The sequence below is a fragment of the Schistocerca gregaria genome, chromosome 2 (genome assembly GCF_023897955.1).
Source record: "Schistocerca gregaria isolate iqSchGreg1 chromosome 2, iqSchGreg1.2, whole genome shotgun sequence".
In the NCBI taxonomy this organism is placed as follows: domain Eukaryota; kingdom Metazoa; phylum Arthropoda; class Insecta; order Orthoptera; family Acrididae; genus Schistocerca; species Schistocerca gregaria.
Genome location: NC_064921.1, coordinates 383,890,664 through 383,917,311, shown reverse-complemented (window position 1 = coordinate 383,917,311; position 26,648 = coordinate 383,890,664). Strand labels below are relative to the sequence as shown.

General features: G+C 40.1%; 1 protein-coding gene across 1 annotated transcript; it reads left to right on the top strand.

Moving 5' to 3' along the window:
* Positions 1 to 2,324: 2,324 nt before the first annotated feature.
* Positions 2,325 to 25,025, top strand: LOC126335788 (venom carboxylesterase-6-like). Its single transcript, XM_049999251.1, has 5 exons — positions 2,325 to 2,466; positions 10,375 to 10,524; positions 12,358 to 12,543; positions 14,934 to 15,088; positions 24,975 to 25,025. The coding sequence occupies exons 1-5, from the start codon at positions 2,325 to 2,327 to the stop codon at positions 25,023 to 25,025; spliced, it is 684 nt and encodes a 227-aa protein (XP_049855208.1).
* The last annotated feature ends 1,623 nt before the right edge of the window (positions 25,026 to 26,648 follow it).

Genomic DNA, 26,648 nt, shown 5'->3' with positions numbered 1-26,648 from the left:
AGGTCGATGAATGTAACTACTGTGTTTCTGCATTTCCTCATTTGCAATATTGTCTTTAAGCACCAGATCTGTTCCACACATGAGCGTCCTTTTCTGAATCCGGCCTGGTATTCACCAATTAGTGTATCTGCTTGGGATTCTATCCTGTTTAAAAGCGCTTTGGAAAGGATTTTGTAAGTGACTGGGAGCAGGGAAATTCCTCTGTAATTGTTCGTGTCTGTCTTGTCGCCCTTTTTGTGTAGCGGGTGAATTAGAGCGCATTTCCAGTCCTCTGGTATCTGCTCTGTTATCCATATGTCTGACATTATATGCTGTAATTTCTGCATAAGTATAGGATCGTTTAGTTTGCAGAACTCAGCAATGATCCCATATTCCCCTGATGCTTTGATTTTTCAGCTGCTTGACTATCTCCATAATTTCTTCAAGATCCGGGGCATGTAAGTCTGGGAGTGTGAATACTGGAGAAGAGAAGACAAGTTTTTCTTGGAGTGGTTCGCAGCTGAGGAGGGAACTGAAATATTGGGCTAAGATTTTGCAGTTATTTTTCGTATTGGTTTCCAAAGAGCCATCGGGTTTCTTGAAGCACAAGCTAGGCGCTTGGTATCCCTGTAAGTTTTCTCTGATAGTCTTATAAAAATTTCTTGTATTATATTTGATGAAATCCTGCCGGATTTCAGAGAGTCTGTTGTTGTCATATCCCCGTTTTCCTTTTCTAATTATTTTTGAGGTCTGTTTTTGGGTTTTAAGAAAGTTCTCCCAGTTTCCTTCAGTTTTGTGACTGCTAAATTTTTTCCATGCAGTTATTCGGTTGTCGACTGCCTCATCATAGGTTGCATTCGATCAGCGATGTTTCCTGTTGCGAGGGGGTTGTCCAAATTTGAGGGCTTCCTGAACTTTCTCTGTTAGTTTCTTCCAGTCTGTTGATTTTTCCTGATTAATTTGCATGATGATTCTTTCCTTGTTGAGTTGCAGATATTCCGGATCTGGTTTGGTACTTTTGGGTGGCCTTTTTAGCATTCTGTTAGGTTGGAATTTTTGTTTTTATTTGAAGAAGATGGTGATCCGATTCAAAGACACCTTTGCGGGTTCTGATGTTTTGAATTTCTTTTATGTTTTCTTTGGAAATTGCGATATGGTCTATTTGGTATTCACCCTGTCTAAGACTGGGTGATCTCCATGTGGTTAATTTATGTGCAGGTTTTTGAAACTGGGTACTCATTATTTTAAGTTCAAAGTTTCTGCAGAAGTCGATTAGTTTTTCACCATTCTTGTTGGTACGTTTGTGTTTGGTGTGGGGTCCAGTGGTATCAGAATTTTTTTTTACCTTCCCTAATTGTGCGTTAAAATCGCCTACTAAGATTTTCACATGGTCCCTAGGTACTTTATTTGTTGTTTCTTCTAGTGTTTCCCAGAAATTGTCCACTGTTTCCGGGTAGATTTTGTTGTGGTGATTTGTGGGGGCGTGCACATTGATCAGAGTGTATGCTTTATTAGCTGATTTTACTGATAACAGGGAGACTAATTGGGAGACGTGAAGTCAATAACTGAGTCGAGTACGGAGGTTTGTACGGCGAACCCTGTACCGAAAAGTGGTAGTTTGTCTCTTACTTTTATGGCAGGGTTGCCCTTGTAGATCCTGTAATTGTCTGTGTTAAAGTGTCCTTCATCTGTGAATCTCTTGCAGTGCAGTGATTTTCAGGTTAAATTTTCCCATTGCGTTGGGAAGTTGCTTTAATTTGCCTGTTTTAGTGAGGGTGTTCACATTAATTGTACCAGTAAAAATATTACGTTTCGTTTCAATAGTGTGAGGAGTTTTTGAGAAGCTCCGAATGTAGTGGAAGCAATGAATGAGTGAGAGGTGACTTAAACAGCAGGGTAAGAATATCTAAAGGAGGAATTGAAGGTCATTTTTAAGAAACTATAGTAAACGACAACGAAAGGAAATTACTCAGTCTATTTAAAGAGCGGGAGTATTTTGTAGAAAAAAAACCACTTTCAGTACAAAGGCACACATAAATGCACATTAGAAGATCCAATGGGGTCCTTACTTAATATAAGGACCTGACGTTTAACACCAACTCCCTTACACAACATAGCATCAAAATTCAGTATCAAAATAGACTTTAAAAAAAATAACATGGAAAGGATAGAAGCTCCCATAACTATACAAGAACATTATTTTGAAAGAAAGTGTTTCAGAAGCAGCAAGAGAAGCCCTCGGAGAGGATAAGAACGAGGAGAAACGCGTAGGAGAGATTTCCAGTGAGGTGGAAGTAATATATAAGGAATAGAAAAACGCATATATGAAATGGTTGAGTGACAAGATGTCGAGGTCAAGGGACTTAAATCTCCTCAGGTTTACGCAACAGATTAAAATGATTGTCAGGATGGAGAGGAAAGAAGATTTGGAGAAGCTGTGCAGGAACATAGGTAGAGCATTAAGATATAAGAACTCTACCGAAACACGTAAGTTTATTAGAAAAAGAGACATTGTAATGAGTGTAAGAACATTATAAAAGAAAATTCCAGCTGACGAATGGATAGCATAATATTCTCCTTTATTGTGGGGAATGTGGTAGGGCTGGTATTAGAGAAAGTTAGTGAACTGCTTATAGATACTGATTCTGACATTACTGGTATATCAGAGCACCACTTCAATAATGCGACATTTAAGAGATTTTCTTTCGCATGATACAGATTAGCTGGCTGTTTTTCAAGGAGTTGTTAGCGGAGTGGGCGAGTGACCATGTGCGTAAAAAACGGTATTCAACTTGAATCCAAAGATGTATCAAAGCACTGCACTGAACAGGTATTTAAATGTCGTGCACGAGCAGTTGAATGTACTGAAACTGAACTTCTAATTATAGTTATTTATAGTTGCCTCAACTTCGAGTTGTCATCAATGGTATCTGCTAGAGGAGCTACATAGTGGCTCATCGATATGCTGTTACATCCACCTGTTATCAACAAGCTGTCAGCAATGGCGTCGGCCAACAGAGCTACTTTGTGCTCCATAATACCTTTGTTACATTCAGCTGTCATAAAGCCGGCCGAAGTGGCCGTGCGGTTCTATGCGCTGCAGTCTGGAACCGCGAGACCGGTACGGTCGCAGGTTCGAATTCTGCCTCGGGCATGGATGTGTGTGATGTCCTTAGGTTGGTTAGGTTTAACTGGTTCTAAGTTCTAGGGGACTAATGACCTCAGCAGTTGAGTCCCACAGTGCTCAGAGCCATTTGAACCATTTCAACTTCGAGCGTTTCTGCTCAAACTAGAGACGGTTTTTGGTTTACTTTACAGGAAGTACCAAGAAATAATCGTACGTCTGGCATCAATATTAATTATGTGTGTGACTGTGCAAGAAAAAGATGGAAGATCCGCGAAATTAATATGATCTGATTCAGACTACAACCGTAGACCATATTTTCATTTATTCTTCGTTATTAGAAGTGCATCCCGTTAGTAAAACGGTGATTGCCTTTCAGACCAGGGTGTACAAATATGACATTAAAAGTTTTTTTACTCAAATGTTATATATAACGACAAACTATGTACAAATGCTAATCTAACGGAAATAGAGTGCTTTCTAAGATACGGAAAGGAACAAGAGCGCTAGGATGTTTGTGGTGCTGATAACACAGATGACAAATATAATGCTTTACGTAACACATTTCTGATGCTATTTCAAAGTTTCTTTCCATTTGAACGTCCAAAACAGGTTACTAACAGCAAAAGGCAGCCTGCGTGGCTGACTAGTGAGTTAAAGATGTCATGTTGAACAAAATCGGAATTAAATCAAAATGTTAGAATTAGTCACAAACCAGCTACAGTAGAGCGTTTCAGTCACTATTGTAAGGTGCTTAAAAATTAATTGGAAAGGTAATAGTATGTGGTACCCAAATAGAACCGCTAATTCACAGGATAAAATTAAAACCACGTGGTAGTCGCGAAAGAAATGTCTGGTCATCACCAAAAGGTCGAGGATAAAAACCAGTTCGGAGTAAAAATGTTTCTGTTACTGGTAAATCAGATGTAAGTACAGAATTTGACAATCACTTTCTGATCATAGCTGGTCAATTACATAAATATCTAGTTTCTACAGGAAATCATGTAACTCTCTTCGAAAATGACTTTCCGAGACTGATAACTGGAATATTTCTCCATAATACTGACAAGGGGGAGATGGATTGAGTAATTAGACCATTGAACTCCAAGGAATGTCATGGTTATGAGATAGTACCTAGACGAATACTGAAGTTCTGTGCTGCACATGCTGACCCTGTGCTTATCCGTATTTGTAATTTTTAGTCTCGGAATGGTCAATTTTCTGAAACATTAAAGTATCCAGTAGTAAAGTGGCTTTGTAAAATGGGAGAATGGACTTACGCGGAAAATTTTAGGCCCATTTTTATGCCATCAGTGTTTGCTAAAATTATAGAAAGGCTGTTTATGTAAGGATACCCGATCATTTCATTTCACATAATTTGATGTGAAATGTTCAGTTTCGTTTTAGAAGTGGTTTAACAACTGAAAATTCTATATTCTATTTTCTCTGTGAGGTACTGGATGGAATAAACAAAAGGCTTCGAAAGCTAGCAATAATTTTCTTTTATTTAGCTAAGGCATTTGATTCTATTTATCACAAAATATTGCTCCAGATTTGGACCATAATCCAGTACGACGAGTAACTCACAATTAGTTCACCTCTTACTTCCAGAACAGACAGCAAACCGTCATTCTCCACGGTACTTAGAATGGCGATGATGTAGGGTCAGAGCGTGGCACGGTTAATAAGTGCTGGGGCCACTCCTGTTCCTTATTTATATAAATGATACGCCCTGTCGTATCACAGGTGGTTCTAAAATACCTCTATTTGCCGATGGCAATAGCCCTACAGTGAACGATGTTGTCTGCAACACTGGCACTGCTTCCAATAGTGCTGTTCAAGATATGAATTCATGCCTTGTAGAAAATAAACCGACGCAAAATCATAATAAGATTCAGTTTTTACTGTTTCTGACACACAATCAACAGAACCTGATGTTACAATTAAAAAAAAACAATGGGGATATGAGTAGTGACACTGAATAGTTGAAATTTCTAGGTGTTCAGAAAGACAAACTTTCACGGAAAGCCCATATTCAGAATCAAGTTCAAAGGCTTCATGCTGCCACTTTTACACTTAGAACAGTATCTGAAGTAAGTGACAGTTAGGCACGAAAAGCAATCTACTCTGTAGATTTTCATTCGCTTATTACGTACGGTGTTGCGTTTTGGAGTAACTCTTCCGACTCTCGAAGGGTATTTTTGCCTCAGAAACGGGCAGTTCGGGAAATAAGTAGTGTAAGTTCGCAAACCTGTTGCAGACCACTCTCCATTAGTCTGGGGGTTGTGACGTTGGTCTGTCCATAAATATATCTTCTTTAAAACCGTTTCTTGTTATCGGTATCAGCTTGATCCTAAGACCTAGAAGCTTTCACTCTGTTAATACTAGACAGAAATCGAGTCTGCATTTGGATAGCAGCTCCTTGACTTTTGTACCGAAAGGCGTGCAGTATTCTGCTGTATCGGTTTTCAGTAAACTACCACAAGAATTTAAAAATCTTAGCAGTAGTCCAAGGTCTTTCAAATCCAAACTGAAGAGTTTTCTCTTGGGTCACTCGTTCAATTGTGTCGAGGAGTTTCTTAAAAAATTAAGTTAATTCCTAAGTTAAATTGCTGATTGGCTTTACATAAACTTACAGATCGTTGTCTTTTTAGGATTAATAAACATTTTACCTTATTTGTTATTACTTTCCGTTGCAATTTCAAGTGCTGACACGTTCCATGACCATTTGCCACTCAATTTGATCCTATGGAATTATACCTATATAATAAAAGAAAAAAGTAAAAACCTACAAATGAGAAGGAAACACAGAAATATAGGAGGAGGATTTGAAAGCAGCGCTGTCTAAAGCATATGTAAAGCCTTACGAACAGGAACTTCCGAAGTAAGGAAGAAGTGCCGGCCGCGGTGGTCTCGCGGTTCTAGGCGCGCAGTCCGGAACCGTGCGACTGCTACGGTCGCAGGTTCGAATCCTGCCTCGGGCATGGATGTGTGTGATGTCGTTAGGTTTAAGTAGTTCTAAGTTCTAGGGGACTAATGACCACAGCAGTTGAGTCCCATAGTGCTCAGAGCCATTTGAACCATTTGAAGGAAGAAGTGTGATAGTAAGATATAGCTAGAAAATTATTGGGAAAGTAGAGGCGGTACAAAATGGAAAGGTATTTGCCACGTATCTACTCGGTATACAAAGAAATGACAGGAAGTTTTGCGCCAATTATAGAGGAATAAGTGTTATCCCACCAACAGCTGGGCTGTCCTATAGTATTGTGAGTAAAACAATAGAAAATTAAGTATCGGCTTTCATTGAACTGCAAAGTGGTCTTCGGCTACGATGGGAAGGAATGAGAAGGCTTAATGTTAGAGAAAAGTGGATTCGCGTTGCTAAGAAAATTTGTACATGAACACAAAATTAGTGATTATTAAATTCAAAATTAACAGTCTCAGTTGCGGAATTATCTAGATTTACCTAGGTTTCAATTGGGATAACCCAACCTTCTTCAGAATTACACTTACTAATGTTTGTCCATAATGGACATTGTCAAACTGAAAATGCAAATACACCAAGTGTCGTCAGTTACAGTACAACATTCGTGGCTGCCGCATCGCGGTCGGGAAGTGGGGGCTGAGGCAGCTTCAGTTAAGTTTTTAAAATAAGACCACACTTGGAGTATTTGCATTTTTAGTTTGACAATGTCCATTATGGACAAACATTAGTAAGTGTAATTCTGAAGAAGGTTGGGTTATCCCAATTGAAACCTAGGTAAATCTAGGTAACTCCGCAAATGAGGCTGTTAAATTTGAATTTAATATTTATACAGTTGCTGACAGGGCCGCGAAATGATGACAGTATTGATTAGTGATTATGATTTGAAAGAAGTTTACTCGAAATATTTATTTGGAACAAGCAGTGAATGGCTGGTACAGGAAATCCTCCAGCATGGGAATAAAGAATGGTGATGATAATATTCACTTTCTTTTATTTGCGGATGACCATGCAATATTCTCTCAACATGAAGATGATATGGAATACGCGCAGATGAAGCTAAAAGAGGAATGTAGCAATAGGGGTTTGGGAATAAATACGGACAAGACTGGGATACATGCATGGCGTAACACAGGGAAAGGGAAAATAAAATCCTGCAGAAGCTACAAACATTTCGGTCAGTAAAAATATCTAACTGCGGCACAGGTGACAAGTATATTGTTCAAGAACACCAACTAGAGAAGAGAGCTACGAAAGCAGGCGCGTAACTTGCGTTGTTTCCGTGGCAGCAATGCAAGCCACTGGATCGATCAATCTGATGGTCCTAGCCAGGCACACCTGCCAGAGGCTACGTGTTTTATTTTTTGATTTGAGCACATCTGCTCTTCATTCTGACAATTGCTTTCTCGCAATGTACTGTTACGTAATTAACCTTTTTACTTCGCAGTAATTGTCATCTTCATTAAGGATTGTTGTCGTACTTAATTTTTTATGTATTATTTTATTGGGTTTCTCAAAATTTAATCCTCAAGATATCCGTAGAAGTGTCGAAACCTAGGTCATTGTAGCAAACAATTATTTGCAACAAATGGTTCTGTGATTCTATGTTGAGGGCTACTAAAGCTTTGCTTGGGATAATATGGAGTAATTATATACAGCGGGACACTGATAAAAGCATATTTCCCAGATTGTGGGGACAATAGTTCGGTATAGAGGTGAAATGTGACCTGAAACAAGGAAAATTAGAGAGAAAACGGTAACAGAGGAGATTGACAATATGAGTGTGTAGAGTTGCAGTGGCATGATAGAATAGGAAATGAGACGGCATGGAACCGAATGAAAATAATGTACTGCATAACAAAAGCTACGGAGAATAGAGCGCTTCAGGGGTATGGACACGTACACAGAATTGGCCAAAGGACGGGAGCAACATAGCGAGGTAGCGCAGTGGTTACCACACTGGACGCGCAGTCGGGAGGAAGACGGTTTAAACCCACGTTCGACCATCCTGATTTAGGTGTAACGTGATCTTTTTAAATAATTTAAGACAAATGCCGGGATGGATCCGTCGAAACAGCACTGCCACTTTCCTTCTCCATCGTTCTCTGATCAAACTGGTGCTCCGACTCTCACGACCTCGGTTTTGTTGGGACGTTAAACACTAATCTCCTTCTACTTAAACTGCGAGCCGCCTGGCAGAAAAAGGTGAGGAAGACCAGCGCTAAGATGGGGCAAATACCTCCAGTAATTAATAGAAGACAGAAATTTAGGACCGGGTGACTGGCACGAAACTAAATCTGGAGATCGGAAACGTCTATCTCTTATGGGGGGAACGCCGAAGGCAGCAGCGCTAGAGATATTTTTCTTTCGGACATGGGGTAATTTCTTTAGGAATTTGTAATCTGATTCCTGAGCGCATTTCATCGAGTATGAGCGCTAGAAACCAAAGCGTCATCTCTCACTGCCAGTTGCTAACGTAACATGGATGATTTAAACATGCCTACGCTTGATCACCTGTGCATGCAAGAGCTTCATGTCAGTTGTAAATAATAGTCAATTGGTTGCAAAAAATAGATTTACTAAACCTTGACTATGGTTTCGACAGTTTCGAAAAAAAAAAGTTTTCTTCAGCAGATATTGTTGCTAGAATCATATATTATCTACATCCGATGTACGAGTCGTTGACTAATACATGTGTGTGTCATCCACTTAATCATAATCGAAATTCATGATTTAAAGTATTAGGTAGTGACATGCGCCACCGCCGTGGCTATTTCACCCTGTACGATTCGATGCCACGCTTCGTATTTAGATATATTTAAATATTGTTGGGTCCATTGTCAAATGTGGGTTTAAAAGTTTCTAGACAAACTCTACAGTAGAGACATACTACTTTTAAATTATGTATTTTCAGTGGTGATGACACACTCATGTACTAGACAGAATCAACGACTCCCACATCGGATATAAATAGTATGTTATTGTATACACAGTAGCCTCTCAAGATGCAGTTTCATGACTGTCGAAACTATGGGGAGGTCTAGTAAATATATATTCTGCAACTAAATGGCAGTTATTTCCAGTTCATGGAAGCTATAACATCGATGCTTACTAACATTAATCACTTGTACAGAATCATAATATAGTCACTCTTCGTGAATCGTTAACCAAATGAGACGACGATGAGACAATGAAGCGAATTATTGGGCATATTTGCAGTTACAAAGAATTGCTACTCGTACTGTTCTTATCCTGTGCGCCATACCTACGTTTTCACAGGGTTCAGTCCCATGTTCTTTCTGTTTTACTTAAATTCCTCACGCGTTCTCCGGCTGACAGCTCACAATGTACTTTAGATTTATAGTTACATTTCTGTTTCGCCAGCCGCCGATGCCAAAATCAGCATGGTCTGGTGTTCGGGACGCCTTGCAGGTGGGATCCAAGTACCCACAGTACAGGGATAACGAGGCGTCCGGTGACGAAGACTGTCTGTACCTCAATGTTTATGGACCAGGGGTAGGTATTACATAGCAGTTAAGTACACTAATTTAGCACAATAACTGCAAGCTAATGTGTACGTCGTACTTCGCATTCTGAACGCTACCGAAGTTTAAGAGATAACTTGTAAATATAACTTGTAAATAAATAAATATTTTCTGCTCGTGGCGACGAAGAAATCTATAGTATATTATATGGGTGTAGTGGATTGGAACTTTTATTTGCATACTGAAAATAAAGTAGCCAGGTGTACATATACGGTAAATGTTTGAGATGCAAAAAGTAAATAATTTCTCACTAAAGCTACATTTATTTTACCAACTTTTCCAGTAACACCGTTCTATTGAAAGAATCGGGCATTCTTCACAATAGGTCAACACATTTCTGTTGACCTTTCTTTTGAGGGATGTAGAATGTAGGAGGTATAATGTAAATAGTGAAATTTACCTTCCGATGTAGGTTCCTTCCCTATTCGACGTCTCTAGCGTTTCATCGGATATTTATTCTACTAAGTATTACTTTGTACAGATGTTTCATACGATATGTAGAGGCTATAGACACTCCCATTATGTGAAAAGTCATTCATTTAGGCGATACCTACTATCCTTTGCTTATTAGGTGTCGCCCATCAGCTTTCTAATGTAGGCGTTCTCGATAAATTTTAAAGTGTAAGCTTCTTAGGTTTTTAAGACTAAATTACAAGCAAAGTAATAATGAAGACGTATGTGTGACATTTTATTTGCATACTGTATGATACAATGGAATTAAGTTAGTTTGTATGTTTGTGCAGGATGCCTTACAAATCCAACTCTGAAACCCGTGATGGTTCGGATTCACGGTGGATGCTTTACAGGAGAATATGGTCACGGAACTATACCTAACTACTTCGTGCACAACGATGTCGTAATTGTCAGCATAAATTATCGTCTGGGAATACTAGGTAACTAACCTAACCTTCTCGATTAATATTACGATATTAGGAAATCATACGATCTTTGCTTTTAAATTAACGCTAATGAGCCTTGTTCCAGGGCAAGTCTTGCACTTCTATGAATATATGGGACCAGTCGTTATACGAAGCTGAACGTGCTTCCTTTTAACGGCTACTTTAGTCTTTTCCGTTGTCATATGCTATCTTTATTACTGTTCTTACTTTACGAGAAGCAGTGTAGGTCGACTTCTACAGCTGCAGTTGGCCATAACAGTGCGTTTGGACACATCATTTCCTTTTATCGTGTTCTGTTTACGTGAAATATGTTGCGGTTGGTGTTTGCTTACATGCTATCTCTAAAGTAGTCTTTCTTCAACCAGCTGTTCATTTACATCAACCAGTGTCGTCCATTACTATGGTTTATTGCCATTCTTCCTTCCGTCTTCACTTTTAATACACAACCCATCCTCGTTAATACCCTAGTTGTTTAAGTTCAAAAATGGTTCAAATGACTCCGAGCACTATGCGACTTCTGAGGTCATCAGTCACCTATAACTTAGAAGTAATTGAACCTAACTAACCTAAGGCCATCACATACAGCCATGCCCGAGGCAGGATTCGAACCTGCGACCGCAGCGGTCACTCGGCTCAAGACTGTAGCGCCTAGAACCTCACGGCCACTCCGGCCGGTAGTTGTTTAAGTACTACATAAGCCAGATTGTTCATTCAAATCCACACTTCGGAGACTGTTCTGTCCACTCACGTTGTTCTTAGTATTTCCTAGGATCCGCTCAGAGCCTTACTTGGCGTTATTCTCTGCTATTCAAATTGTTCCGTTGCGCTTCCACTCAGTATTACAGCTCATATAAAAGTCCTCACCATATGTATTAGCATGCCCTAAATTTACTTGATCAGAAATTTTCTGTTTTTAAAAAGTGGCAATGTCTTAAGTTTGTGATGAACAACTAAATGCCCTTTTGCGCTTGCAACCGACTATTACTGTCTTACTTCTCAAGACAGTATTTTTTCACACTTTTGGAATGATTTCTCAAACTCTATCACTATATTTGAGTCAGGTGATTGTGAGGACCCCTGAATCACCTCCCTTCAGTTTTCACCTGTTCGTTACGCACGCATATCGCAGTTGCGCATTCTTTCTTTTAAAAACTTCAAACAACTCCTCTGTCTTCATACTTGTTTCTTTCATTATGTTTGGAAGTTGCTGCTAACATACTTCACTAAAAGCTTTGTTTCAGGCAAGCCGTATAATCCTTATTTCTATTAGTTTCTTTCTGTTATTATACTGACGCATGTATTATCTTAGGTCTTAAAGCAACACTGATCTCTGCCAAGATTACCTTCAGTCCTATTTCTTACTACAGCTGATATTGTAGTAATAAGATTGTTAAAATTATGAAAAATGTGGCTTAACGTACTGTACAGCTTTCATCTGTTCGTCTCAAGTGTCTTTCGTAATACTAAATTTAACCACTATTTGTAGTCAAAGTAATTACAGCTATCGGATTCGTGTGTTAGGTTAACTGAACTACGGTAATTAGTATAGATTTGTAAATAAGGTAGAATTCAAGCTTCGGCAAAACGTGACCAATGACCTCATATCAGACTCATATTCTGGCGAAGAGGGCAGTTGCAACGAATCTACAAAATTAAAATTTTTGCTTAATTTGCTTATGCAGAACTCTTCGAAAAAGTACTCAAGTTACTGCTGTGTCTAGTTCTATAAAATTCTATTGTAACTTATTATTAGCTGAAGCTACAACATTAAATACATCAGTCGCTTCAGCTTATTCTTTCACTACAAGTATTGGTGTTTTTCCGTAGGTTTCCTGAGTACCGGCGATGAGATGGTCCCTGGTAACATGGGCCTTAAGGACCAGACAGAGCCTCCGCGTTGGGTACAGAGGAACATAGCGGCGTTTGGTGGAGATCCAGATGGAGTAACCATCTTCGGACAAAGTGCTGGAGGGGCATCTATTCATTACCACACACTGTCTCCCATGAGCAAAGGCATGTAAATTGATGCACACCATTGCTATTTTGATAGGTTATGCGCGTGAAACCGTTGTTTAAAATGCGTATATAACCTGACGCTAAAGGAGAGCGACAAGAAACTATAATTAATGTTGAGGATTGAAACTATAGAATACATTGATATAGGAAACATATTTAAGTGATTAACATTTCAGGACCACAGGGTTATGTAAACGTGAGATAAGCCATTGCAAAGATAAAATGCTGGTACATTAATAACCGGTGCAACAGCTAGAATACTGAATGAAGGCATGCAAACGTGCTTGTATTGTGTTGTACATCAGCCGGATGTTTGTTTTGTATAATGGAGATCCATACTTGTAGCACTTGGTCGGTCAATGTGGAACTTAATACCGTTTGGGATGACGCTGCAGTTGTCGTCCGATGATGTCGCTCATGTGCTGGACTGGAGACGGACGTGGCGATCGAGCAGGCCAAGGCAACATGTCGACATTCTGTAGAGCATGTTGGGCTACAACAGCGGTGTGTGGGGGAGAGTTATTCTGTTGGAAAACACCCTCTGGAAATCTGTTCGTGAGTCGCAGAACGACAGTTCGAATCACCAGACTGACGTGCAGTTCTGCAGTAAGGGTGTATGGTATAATCACGGGAGTGCTACTGTTGTCATACGAAATCTCACCCCATCATAACTCCAGGTGTAAGTCCAGTGTGTCTAGCACGCAGACAAGTTGTTTGCAGACGCTGAACTAGTCTCCTAACGAACACACGGCCATCACTGGTCAGGCAAGAGAAGCGGTGTTCATAAGAAAACATAACAGACCTCCACCTTGCCCCCCAATGAGCTGTGGCTTGGCACGACCTAAGTCGCAAACGACGGCTGGTTGGTATCAGTGAAGAGCACGCCACAGGGCGTCTGTTTCGGAGCTGTAACCGATTTGTAATAGTTCGTTGTGTCAAGCCATATGTCGAACAAGATAGTATTCTCTCCCGGTAGTGCCGCGTGGCTGTCTGTGGCCGCTCTTCTTTCGACTGTACGTTATCGTGACCACAGCTGCCAGCAATCATGGAAGTCGATATATTCCTGCTACGTCTTTCTGCAGTATCGCAGGAGAAGGGCCCAGCTTCTCGTAGCCCTATTACAAGACCGTGTTCAGACTCAATGCGGTGCAGATAATGGCATCTTTGTCTCCGTGAAGGCAGTCTTGACTAAAATCAACTCACCGACCCCATTCTCAACGGTGAGTAACGCTCACGGCTTTTACAATGTGTATTTATGACAAGCCGGAATTGGATCCTCACAGCAGCGTTACTAGCGCCACTATTATGCTACTGGCACGATATTTCATTAGACTTCATCTTCCTGATGAAGAAACACTTAACAACTCCTCCTTCGTGTTCCGTTTGTTTATGTCATTGTATGTCCGAATGTCTTAGGACATGTTACGGAATGCTCTCTGGATATCGTGAGATTTTTCAGTATCATACACATGTTGTCTCTCACTAAAAATCAACACTGGTAATTAACATTTCAAATGGCACGCCAGTAGGGGCTTAAAATTTAGACCATATCATCCGAGTATTGTCACAGTGCTTCACGTCCCAGGTGCACCGTTACGTATGTTGCCATCACTGATACGAGTTCCTTTAGTTGTGGCATTAGTTTTGTGTGATTAACAATTCAAAGGAAGAGAATTATTTCATTTACAATTTATAAATGTCAAATGATTTTGAAGTATATCAATAATGGAATGAAACATACTGCTTTATTCTTTGAATCTTATCCATTTATACAACTGTCATAAAAGACAGTGTTAAATGAAGGAGCAGTGCCTTTTGAACTATGGCCTATCATTGTCAAAAGAATATTAACCGCATAAATGTACTATATATTTATTGACTTACAAATGTATCACAACATGGTTGTAATTACGTGTTAAACTGAACCTTTGGCACAACTAATTCTTTCTCGGAGCAATACACTCTTCATTGTAAATAGTGAATGATCGAAATACACCAAACTGTTTAATACCAATTCTTTTCTGGCTAACGACGAAATAATGAACGTTATTTTGTGTTTGCAGCCTTTAGCATGATACTGCAGCAGTCGAAGTTATATGCATACACTATTTTCATTTTTGTAAATCATCAGTCATTATACCTCTAAAATTAAAATATTTGGTTGATGAAATTTAACTTAATACACTTGATGTTGGGACTATAATACACACAATTGTATAACTGGATAGGAAGTATAGTAACTGATATTAATATATATAACAAATTCAGTGTCTATTCATAATAGTCTGTTAGACCGAAAGTAAATGATTTTATTAAAATAAAAGTATGTCTGCTCTATTTCTCCGTGTGATTACAAGAAGAAATTGGTAACTTTCATTTCTCATCAGGTCTTTACAAGAATGCTATAGCAATGAGTGGGTCAGCACTAAATCCGTGGGCATTTCCTAGGAATGCAACAGACAGAGCAATACGGTTTGCTCAACATTTAGGATACACAGGGAAAACTTCTAACGACCTACTAAAGTTCCTAAAAGATGTGGACGTATACACTCCTGTTGGACGAAAAGACTGCTCTTTCGGAAGAGATATGTTTTTGCTTCCAGTAATTATTTTTGGTTCATTAAGATACATAATATTCCTTAGGTTGTATTATACACTCATGTTCCACTGTTGTCCTGGCCAGCACATTCTCCAGCTCTCTCACCAACTGAAAACGTCTGTTCAATGGTGGCCGAGCAACTGGCTCGTCACAATACGTCAGTCACTACTCTTGATGAACTGTGGTATCGTGTTGAAGCTGCAGGGGCAGCTGTACCTGTACACGCCATCCAAGCTCTGTTTGACTCGATGCCCAGGCGTATCAAGGCCGTTACTACGGCCAGAGGTGGTTGTTCTGGGTACAGATTTCTCAGGATCTATGTACCCAAATTGCTTGAAAATGTAATCACACGTGAGCTCTAGCATAATATATTTGTCCAATGAATACCCGTTATCATCTGCATTTCTTCTTGGGGTAGCAATTTTATGGCCAGTAGTGCAGTGATACTGAAGGGACTCAAACTTTTCACGTACGTTATCTGATCAACAGCTCCCTCTGTCAGTTTACTACATACACGAGACGTCAGTGTGAAAGAAGTTTCTGTCGAGAAGCAGTAAGTGCACACTATTTTGGTCAGGAAAGGTCAGTGTCTTCTAGCGTGAACTAGTCCTTCGACGTCACCTGAGTAATACATCCAACAAGGACATTTCAGCACTTCCGGAGTGGCCCAAATTCACTGCTGAAAATGTGATTGTAAAACGGAAACGCGAAGAAACAACCACAGCTTATCCAAGAAAAGGTAGACCTTACGTACTGATGGACAGGCACCATACGTCACTGCGGAGGGTGTCTGTAAAATCAGTAGAACGACTCATACGTGAGCTCCAAAATGCAACCAGCAGTCCCACGCAATGACTGCGCAACCAGCCCAATGACTGTGCATTGAGAGTTAAAAGGAATGTAGTACAGTTGTCGAGAAGCTCCTTATAAGCTGCACATTTCTGTAGTGAATGCTGAGTGACGCTTGAATTGGTGTCAATAGCTACGTCACTGGAAAGAGTGGTCATCTTATTGATCTTAAGAAAACGGTGAATGCTGAAGGATATGAACACATTTTATATCATTATGTACTGTTTACAGTAGAGGAACACATGGGAGACAGTTATTGCGTGTATCATTATGACAGTGCACCTCGTCACATAGTAGCATCGGTGAGGCAATGATTTGTGGACAGTAACATTCTTGAAGTGGGCCGGCCTGCCCAGATTCCGGAACGGAAACAGTGGAACATCTTTGGAATGAGATAGAACGTCCAGTACGCTCCAGACCACCAGAGTGATACATCAATACTTCCCTGATTTCGGCTCTTGAGGAAGAACAGCGTGCAGTTCATCCTCAGTAGATTTCAAGCCGTTGCAAAGGGTTCGATGGGCGCAGACCTGATCAGATAATGTACATGGATGCAGGGTTTTGGAGGGAACAAGGATGTTAAGGTTTGATGTCCCGTCGATGACGAAATAATTAGAGATCAACCACATGCTCGACGTGGGGGAAGGAATTAGAAGGAGTTCAACGGTACCCTTACATGAGCTAAATTAATCAATGAAAATATGGTTCTGAATGGCCGAATCGGCATTTATAGTACTGTCCTCCAGACTAAGACTCCATTGTCTCAACTAATGTGACACATCGCTCCATTAACCGAGATCTTGAGAGTAATGGTTCTGGTGGCATACAGTGTGTGTTTTCTACACGTTATCCGAGTTCTAGAAAAAGGGAAGCAGTACAGCTAAAGCAAGACATGTGGACGTCATTCAGGGTGGTCAGGTCACTGTCAGTGTAAATACTGGCCATAGGAACACGAGTTGGCCCGGAGTCATAATTACCCGCAACAATACTGAAAGAAGCTAACTTCAGTGGAAGATCGACAGAGAGTTACCATCTGGTGGCAGGATCGTTATCTTCCCTTGGTTCCGTTAAGACATCCATGTAGCTCGCCACCCTTCCAACCCGGAGGCTACGAGAAAGCTTTTGGGTTACTCATCTCCCGCAATTTTTTTGTCATCGGTTTCAACACATTGTTCGTCTACACACCAGATACAGTCAGCTCAGACGAAGGTACATAAGAGTGTGATGTGCATCATCAGGGTAACTCTTGTTTATGGGTGAGCCGTAGCTTACCCTCGAAGGTAAATCTAGAGGCGTGATCACTTTGTTCTGCTGTCGTACGCTTTACAGTTCTCTCAATATCTTGGGAAAAAAGCTATATGGGAGCGCCAGGTTTCTCGTTTGGGGAGAAACTACATTCGGAGCACGTACCGCACAATTTCATGTGTACAGAGGTATAGTAAAAGTAGTAGACGAGTTTTATTATTTGGGCAGCAAATTACCTGACAAAGGCACATTAAAGAAGGATACGAAAGGAAGACCGACAGCAAGAAAAAGTTTTCTGAAAAAGGGATTGTTTTTCCCTATTTTCTATTTTGGTCATTAGTTTTCCTACAATTTTGATGCAGTTCCCCACAATTTCCTTCCTTCTGTAAATCTCTTCATCTCAGAGTAACAAATACTCGCCGGCCAGTGTGGCCGAGCGGTTCTAGGCGCTACAGACTGCAACCGCGCGACCGCTAAGGTCGCAGGTTCGAATCCTGCCTTGGGCATGGATGTGTGTGATGTCCTTAGGTTAGTTAGGTTTAAGTAGTTCCAAGTTCTAGGGGACTGATGACCTCACAAGTTAAGTCCGATAGTGCTCAAAGCCATTTTTTTTTACACCTACTCGCAGCAGCTTTGGTTATTTATTTCTTTGTTGTACTTATTCTGATCTCTGTCTTCCTCTATAAATTTTCTTCATACAGCGCCGTCTAGTATAGCGGTTCGCAATCTGGGGATGGTTACCGCCTAAGCGGTAAAATGAAATTTTCTGAGGGGTAAAATGAGAAACGTTCATTTGTGTTTCGGTCACGAAATTAAATCATATCTAAAATATCACTGCAATTAGTACTATTTCATAATACTTAATTACTGGTTTCATACCAATAATTACATTCTTTACGAACACTAGTAACAGCGTGTGACACAATGTGGCGATATCACAGCTTGTGAAACGAACGTACGAACATCTTTCTCGCTTAATCAACCCACTACAGACATACTTCGTGTCATATATCTATGACTGAGAACGTAAGTCACATATGCTTAAATGTCTCACTAGTGCAGCTGGTTCCCTCAGTGGACAAGATATTTCTTCACTATCAACTTCGAAAACACATAAACGAAGTAGCTGACACACAACGGTAATTAAGTAAAAGCTACTACTGTCGTAGGACCTACACATTATTCTTACTGTGAACGGCAGCGGTCAAACACGAAGCACTGTTTGCCCGAAGTCTTCCAGTATCTGTTAGTTTAGAATTATAGAGTCCAGTAACCAAGTGGTTTCAACATGGTTGGTTTTAAGTGGGGAGGTAGAATATGCTTGCAACAAGAGTTGCTAGTTCATGTTAAAAAAAAACCTAAACAGAATACACCACTTATCTTTCATCATTTTAAAAACAGAAGCGTTGATTGAAAATTCTTTTTCATTCTGAAGTCTAGTTAGGTGCTAAAGTTGATGATGATAGGGCGAGGGGGTTGGGTCGCTAATAGCTAATATCTGGTAACACCAATGGGTAATGATCTCAGAAATTTTGGGAAACACTACTCCAGTGAAGTTCTACAACTGAAGTTATCCTTCCTTCCTTAAAAAATGTCCTACCACCCTGTCCTTGGCGTTTTCGGTGTATTTCTTTCCTAGCCGGTTTTGTGGACGACGTCAACGTATCTTGTCCAATCAGCTCAATTTTCCACATACACCAGAACATCCAATTTCAATCTCTTAGAATTACTTGAAAGTGATACTTCCAAAATAAAGAGTACTCACAATAAGGAAGTGGAGTACTTTGAAATGCGATTTTGTATAAGAATGCTACAGACGTCATCTGCGGGTCGGTTACCATGTGTATAGTCACTCAACTGAATTGGAGAGTAAAGATCTTTATACCACAAATCGACAAAAAACGGAGATAAGTTGGTAAACTACATCTGAGATGTCAGATAACAGTTCAGTAGATAATCGTGGGAATGAAGGTCGGATAGCGGGAGGGGATCTTAGAGAGAGGCTAAGGCCTGGCTACAGTAAACAGGTTTAAATATGAATGTACACTGCAGTAGTTCTGGAGGGATGTGGCAGTAGACCAAGACTCGACTACAGTACGTAGATGAATTTTGCAGTAATTAGGCAGAACTAAATGAAATTTCACAGTATGAACTGGCATGGAGAGGTCCAGAAATTAGATCAGCAACAATGGCGGGGTTAGTACGAGTGGTTTAGGTTATGAGGATGACGTATTGCAAAATTATATGTTCACTTTTCTGGATGAGTCTGATGCACAATGATGCCTGACGATATATTGTGGACTGTCGAGACGAGACGAGGATAAGACGCTACATCTAATACGATTTAAAGTACGTAGAACGCCCTAGGCATCCCATCACCGACACCGCTGCCGAACGCTGGCTTCTAAAAGCGCCGAGAGAAGTGGTACTTTGGTAAAGCACTTAGGACGTCGGTTCAAATTTGGATTTTCCGCGGTTTTCCTAAAATGACTGAGGGAAATGCCGGGATGGTTGCTGTGGAAACAATACGGTCAGTTTTCTTTCCAAATGCGAGCTTTACCGAAAATTCTGATCTAACTTCGTGTTTCATGAAGTAGTTTCTCCAGCAATGGAACACATTACTATAAGCCATGCACAGTGAGCTCTCATGTCGAGTTTCCGCCTTGTATAATCGTGTTACTTTGCCACGCACCACGATGGTAGAAGGACATCTCGTAGTGTCCCCGTTAGTTATATTTGGTGTATCTGGAAGATCCTTCAACGTAGCCACATGAACACACGAAAAATAAACGTGTACCTGATGGCACAACCTTACAGCTGAAAGTGTTGTACCCAAATGTCATTCGCAGTAACAAACTAGCTTATCAAACCAACTGAATTATTGTTTTAATGATCCCACCATTGAAAAGCAAAGGTTCCGTATTTCATTATGGTCATTATTTGATGTACGTGGTACCACATCTACCTGATAGAAATCTTCCTCATTTTTCCTGCAAATTGCACCCTTTTTTATTTTTCCTGATTTGACCAAGCATCAGCTACTTGCTACACCTTTAAACACTACCCCTCCATTACTGAACCGCGTGGTTTATCGATGGCTTTGTCTGTGGTTACTCTCCTCTTACTGGAGAATATGGACTCGGTAGTAGCAGTGAGGGAGGGGAAAGACTGACACAGTTATGTTGTAAACTTAAGTTATAACAGTGAATACACTTTTCAAAGATCACAAGAGAAGCAGATATACCTGGAAAGGGCCTGTAAACAAAAAAATACCAGATCGAAATTCGAAAATCAGGCACTGGATTGTGACGTGTACCCAGGAGCAGATATAAGATTAGTTGACAATTTGGTAATGATGAAGAGCATGCTGAAGTTAAAGACAAAGGTCAGAAAAATCAACGTGCGAGGAAGTGAGACACTAAAGTACTGAAGAATGATAATGGACGTTTCAAGTTCTTTGAGGTTCTAGATACTGACTACCATAGTAGGCACTTAAAGAAAAATTCATGTATATGAAAAGGGCAATCACAGAAACATAGAGAGGTAAGTATGAAGAAGGTACCTTGGGTAACAAACGAATTACATCAACACATTTACGGAAAAAGACATTTCAAAAATACTCGGGATGGACAGGAATACAACAATAAAACAAATAGGAAGAGCAGGAAAGCTAAGGCGAAAAGGCTGCTGTGAAGAATTTGAAAAATAAATGGTCATTGGATGAACAGTTTCGGAACACAGAAAACTTATAAGAGCCTTCTGAGATATTAAAACAAAGATGTCACGACTTAGAATGCAGGAGGACTTCCACTGTTCGGTAGAAGAAGAGCAAGTAGGAATCTAGAATACATGAAGGCCTCTACGAGAGGGAGGAGTCGTCTGCTGCGATAGAAGAAGTAATCAAAGTAGATTTTAAAGACATAAGATGTCTACTTGCGAAACTCCGTCTCCATGCGAAACTTCCCTAGCCCAGAAAACCAACCGTGGGCAGGCCACTGCATTAAGACCTATAGTATGAATTTAATGTGCACAACTTCTGATGCAGAACAAGATTCTTAGGACCCAGGCATGGACCCTAAAGTAGGGAATTACACAATAATTCACTGTGACAAGAACGTGTCTGACAAAAACAATATTTCATGTAAACACCCTAGTTCATTCATTAAAACACAGATAATCACAACTCATGAAAAGGAGACGATCAGTGGACTAATGCTATCTGTATGAAAATTCTAATTAGTGGTTATATGTACAGCAGTGTTAATCGACTTCTTGATAAATTATACCCAGTTACCTCAGAAATGACGGTTTGAAATTCAATTCAGAAACTCGCTATTTCCTGACAGATAACAATGACTGGAAGCTTGGTGGCTAACTGAAAGCATCATAAATTTAATGCATAAACGTTGAACTTGAGACAGGTGCTTTGCAATTCCACAACTGCCGAATGAGAATGACCTAGTACGCCGATACCGCTACGAACATTCACCGTACTTTAATTTTCAAGTGTCGTGATGAACGGCATTGTGGTGCAGGTTATTTCAAGAAGATGAGGCTATGTTGTTACAACTGCAACACCGTTCTCTGGGCGTCTCCCAACTAGGAAATAGTGGTGGTCAGCCCTGTAGTTGACACTGTCTCCACTCTATTTAGCCTTCAGTCCTTCCACGTTTGCTCACTGATGCCCCGCTCTTCTTTTTTCCGTCAAACAGTGTCAGTCACTAACAGCGAAAATACAAAACACTGCAGCCCAATGTCAAGGTTTCTCCCCAGCATCGGGAACACTGGCGTAATGGTACGTCGCGGTCTGACTCCAAATCATATGTCAAAACTCACCCTGCAACTAAAAAACGTCCACTACAGCTCTTTGCTCGTGATGTCATACTCTGATATAGCAAACGCACGTTTTAGTGTCTCTAGCACTAGCCTCGCACCAGAGGTCCTCGGGAATTATGAAACACAAATCACGAGGTTAGTTCATTGTTTTCTATGGTCAATGTTCTGTAAGGTGGCAGATGCCTATCCACAAAGATGGTCCGCAGAATATGGGACACCGGTCCTTGCCCCTTCCCCGATGGGGCATTGGGTTGGCCGATGCTGTAAAGCCGGACTATTGTTTGTTACTCCCTGGGACGCCACGGCTACTCCAGTTCTGTGACTTCCACCTGAGTCTCCGATCTCTACTCCCAGCAAAATGCAAAGTGTTCACACTGTCTCAGATACAATGCACATTCTCTTCTAATGCACGTGAAAGCATTCAGAAATCAGAGTCCCTCACCATGTTAAATAAGGGAAATGAAGATACGTAGAGCGCTGTACTACCAGTCAATTGGGTCCAAGATCTTCGATAAAAACATTGTCAATGAATTCCTTACCATTATAGTCTTATAATTACACAACCACACTCAAACTAAATGTAAAAGGGATGCGAAATTATAAAGTCAATGTTTGACAGATGTGGCGTTCGCTGCGTTATTCAGTGGTTTTGTATTTAACTAATTTGTAAATGGAAATGATAATCTTATTTTATTACATTGAGTAATTACTAAATAATTTTTATCCCGCCTAAAGATTTGATTAAGTTACTAAAGAACTCCAAGTTAACGTCGTGTTAAAGTGCTGTCTGTAAGTTGTGTAAGTGTCACTAAATCACAGTTCATACAACGGATTCTATACAACTATGGATTATGATGGAAACAGTTATCATTAGCACATGATCATTAAAATGATCAGCCACGCACAACACTGACGTATGTTACCTGAAACAATATTCATCGCAATTCGTGCGTAATTAATTTCGGCTCCATACATCAGCCAGAAAAGTTTGTTATAACAATCGTGCTATGACCACTGTTTTTGAAGAACCAATATGATTCGAATCATTTTCATTAAAATGAATTGGGATCCACCAATGCACATTTATTTTTACACATTTGTATTACGTTCGGCATTTATGTCCTCAGAATTGCGTAATTTGAATTTCCCGCTGAGATGATTGTTAAGATGGCGGCAAACAATTGATAGAGACTTTCTATTGTTATACCAAATAAGTAAGTATTTGAAATGATTATTAAATTCTATAAACTATACTTTCATATTGTGCACTATTTAGACCTCATCAAGCAAACATTCGATTTGTTTCTAACGAAAACACAGAGAAAAACGCGATACAAAACGCTGCGCTCCTTGCAGCGGAAAGAAATAATTAGCACAGATTATGCTTACTGATAGAGGAATTAAAGTTACAAATGATTATTCACTCATATTTATAATAATAATAATAAACTCTATTTTCAAGTAATAACTAACAAATAATTACAATTTCTTAACAGACCTCAGTTCGATATGCGTCCGGAACCTACAAAAGCCATCCAACAAAAGGTAAAAACAAAAGGAAGACAAACGCAGATCATAAAAGTAAATTACAATTATCATTGTCTTTGAATGATACACTTCGATATGTCCAATTATATCATAGAATATTATATAAATAATTAATATTTATAAGTTTTCACTGTTTTTCATACGTCGAATAGATAATGTTTATAACTGTTACAAGCATAGTTTTCTCTGGTCGCACTGTAGCCAAAAATTTATCACGTGGATGTTACAATGCCCCTTGGGCTGACAAAAAAAATAGTTTAGCTACTGTATTTTTTTTTATCAGTCCACGTAATTCACGTAGATTTGCTACTCTCAAGATGCAAATGTTTAGTTTCAATGTAGTTTTAGACATGACAAAATTATAGTTGAATCGAGTAGTTTAAATGACTTACAGCGAGCGCCACTACTGCCAGCTAAATAAAAGATGCAAACTACTGAAGGCACTAACTACTGATAGGCATAGTTAGCAAATGAAAGATTTTGATAGAGAACAAACAATATATTTACCTTAATAGTGTTCAAAAGTAATAATGTATATAGCAGTTCATGACATCCAGTCATGGAAATTTCAAAACTCCGCCATCTCTCTTCCCACATCCACTGCTGGCTGCTCACCAACTACGCAACGCCCAGCGCTACAATGGCGAGTATTACAACAATGCCAACCAATCACGGACTGCACACGGCACAGACAGTGATTTTCATACAGAGCGCTAATTGTCGTTACCAATAAGAAAACCTAAACAGCCTACTTACAAACACAATATAGTGAATCACATTTAAGTTTATCACAATATGCACATTTTGAACACTGCTCCGTTAATCGTATAAGTGTCCGTATTGTGCTTCGTTTACTTAAGCGGAATGTAAATATTTTCGCGGCGTGCTGCGTAGCCAACGTTGCATTACTGTTTTCCCGCGGCTGGCTGTACAGTTGTCACGTTAAATTTGACACGCGGAGACGCTTCATATCGAACTACTGAAGGTCATCAGTTCAAATTAATTATTATTACAGTCAGCAGTACTCAACGTTCATAGCGTTGCTGCTAACGTTGACACTCCAAGAGCATTCATAACGTTGCATGATCACAGTTTTTATCACTGCTCATCATTATTCACAATATAAATCACAGTTCTTCACGCGTCCACTAGTTCCTGCGAAACACGTATCACTGTTCTGATTGCTGTCAATAGTTTTCCACAGTACTTAACAGACAATCTAAATGCATATGACACTTTTCAAGTAATGAGGTCTGGTACACCTGCACATAAGTTCATATTACCATGAATGAATAACAAAATCCAAAATTTTACACAGTCACATTAACATGAGACAATATAAAACTTTCAGAATCTGCTACATTATCTTGAGCACGAGATCATTACTCAACTGTCCAAATAACAGTTCATTTCCATTTTATTACAGACACATATATATATTTCTATTTTTTAGTTTTTTTTTTCCTCAGTCACACAGCTGACACACCATCAACACTCGCTACGTGTGTGGGGCTACATGACTCAATTTTACGAAAATATTTTTCTTATATCCATTCTTACACACGAATAAATATATTACTTAAGCATTTCAATCATTTCTATCCTACGTATAGGAAAGTAAAATTTCCCACATTTAATGCAATAACACTCAAGTGTTTATGAAGTTATTTATCCCTTTTAAAGTAAAAATACATTTATTATGGGGATTCTCTACTCCTTGTTCAAATAATTCAACAACATTGCAATGTAATACTTGACATAAAAGCTTATAAACTAATACATACATTATATTATCACATTATTACTGCTAATTATTTTACCATAAACATTATATTTACAGTTATGGGGTAGTGCACTTGCACTTTTGATTGGTCTTTTGTATATTCACTTCGTTTTTCTTAGTCCAAGGGACCAAGTAAGATGTTCTGCAACAGGTCTTGTGCGGATATACTTTCATATTCCAGAATGAGATTTTCACTCTGCAGCGGAGTGTGCGCTGATATGAAACTTCCTGGCAGATTAAAACTGTGTGCCCGACCGAGACTCGAACTCGGGACCTTTGCCTTTCGCGGGCAAGTGCTCTACCAACTGAGCTACCGAAGCACGACTCACGTCCGGTACTCACAGCTTTACTTCTGCCAGTATCCGTCTCCTACCTTCCAAACTTTACAGAAGCTCTTCCGCGAAACTTGCAGAACTAGCACTCCTGAAAGAAAGGAAATCTCATTCTGGAAACATCCCCCAGGCTGTGGCGAAGCCATGTCTCCACAGTATCCTTTCTTTCAGGAGTGCTAGTTCTGTAAGTTTCGCGGAAGAGCTTCTGTAAAGTTTGGAAGGTAGGAGACGGATACTGGCAGAAGTAAAGCTGTGAGTAGCGGACGTGAGTCGTGCTTCGGTAGCTCAGTTGGTAGAGCACTTGCCCGCGAAAGGCAAAGGTCCCGAGTTCGAGTCTCGGTCGGGCACACAGTTTTAATCTGCCAGGAAGTTTCATATCAGCGCACACTCCGCTGCAGAGTGAAAATCTCATTCTGGAAACATCCCCCAGGCTGTGGCTAAGCCATGTTTCCGCAGTATCCTTTCTTTCAGGAGTGCTAGTTCTGCAAGTTTCGCGGAAGAGCTTCTGTAAAGTTTGGAAGGTAGGAGACGGATGCTGGCAGAAGTAAAGCTGTGAGTACCGGACGTGAATCGTGCTTCGGTAGCGCAGTTGGTAGAGCACTTGCCCGCGAAAGGCAAAGCTCCCGAGTTCGAGTCTCGGTCGGGCACACAGTTTTAATGTGCCAGGATGTTTCATATCAGCGCACACTCCGCTGCAGAGTGAAAATCTCATTCTGGAAATATCCCCCAGGCTGTGGCTAAGCCATGTCTCCGCAGTATCCTTTCTTTCAGGAGTGCTAGTTCTGCAAGTTTCGCGGAAGAGCTTCTGTAAAGTTTGGAAGGTAGGAGACGGATACTGGCAGAAGTAAAGCTGTGAGTACCGGACGTGAGTCGTGCTTCAGTAGCTCAGTTGGTAGTAGCTTCTGAAGCA

Bases quoted from the DNA above. Each gene is read 5' to 3' on its own strand.
- LOC126335788 (XM_049999251.1), top strand. From the start codon at position 2,325: ATGTCGAGGTCAAGGGACTTAAATCTCCTCAGGTTTACGCAACAGATT. The intron at 10,525-12,357 runs GTAACTAACCTA...GTTTTTCCGTAG, and splicing joins TTATCGTCTGGGAATACTAG to GTTTCCTGAGTACCGGCGAT. The intron at 15,089-24,974 runs GTATACACTCCT...TAAAACTTTCAG, and splicing joins AGTTCCTAAAAGATGTGGAC to AATCTGCTACATTATCTTGA.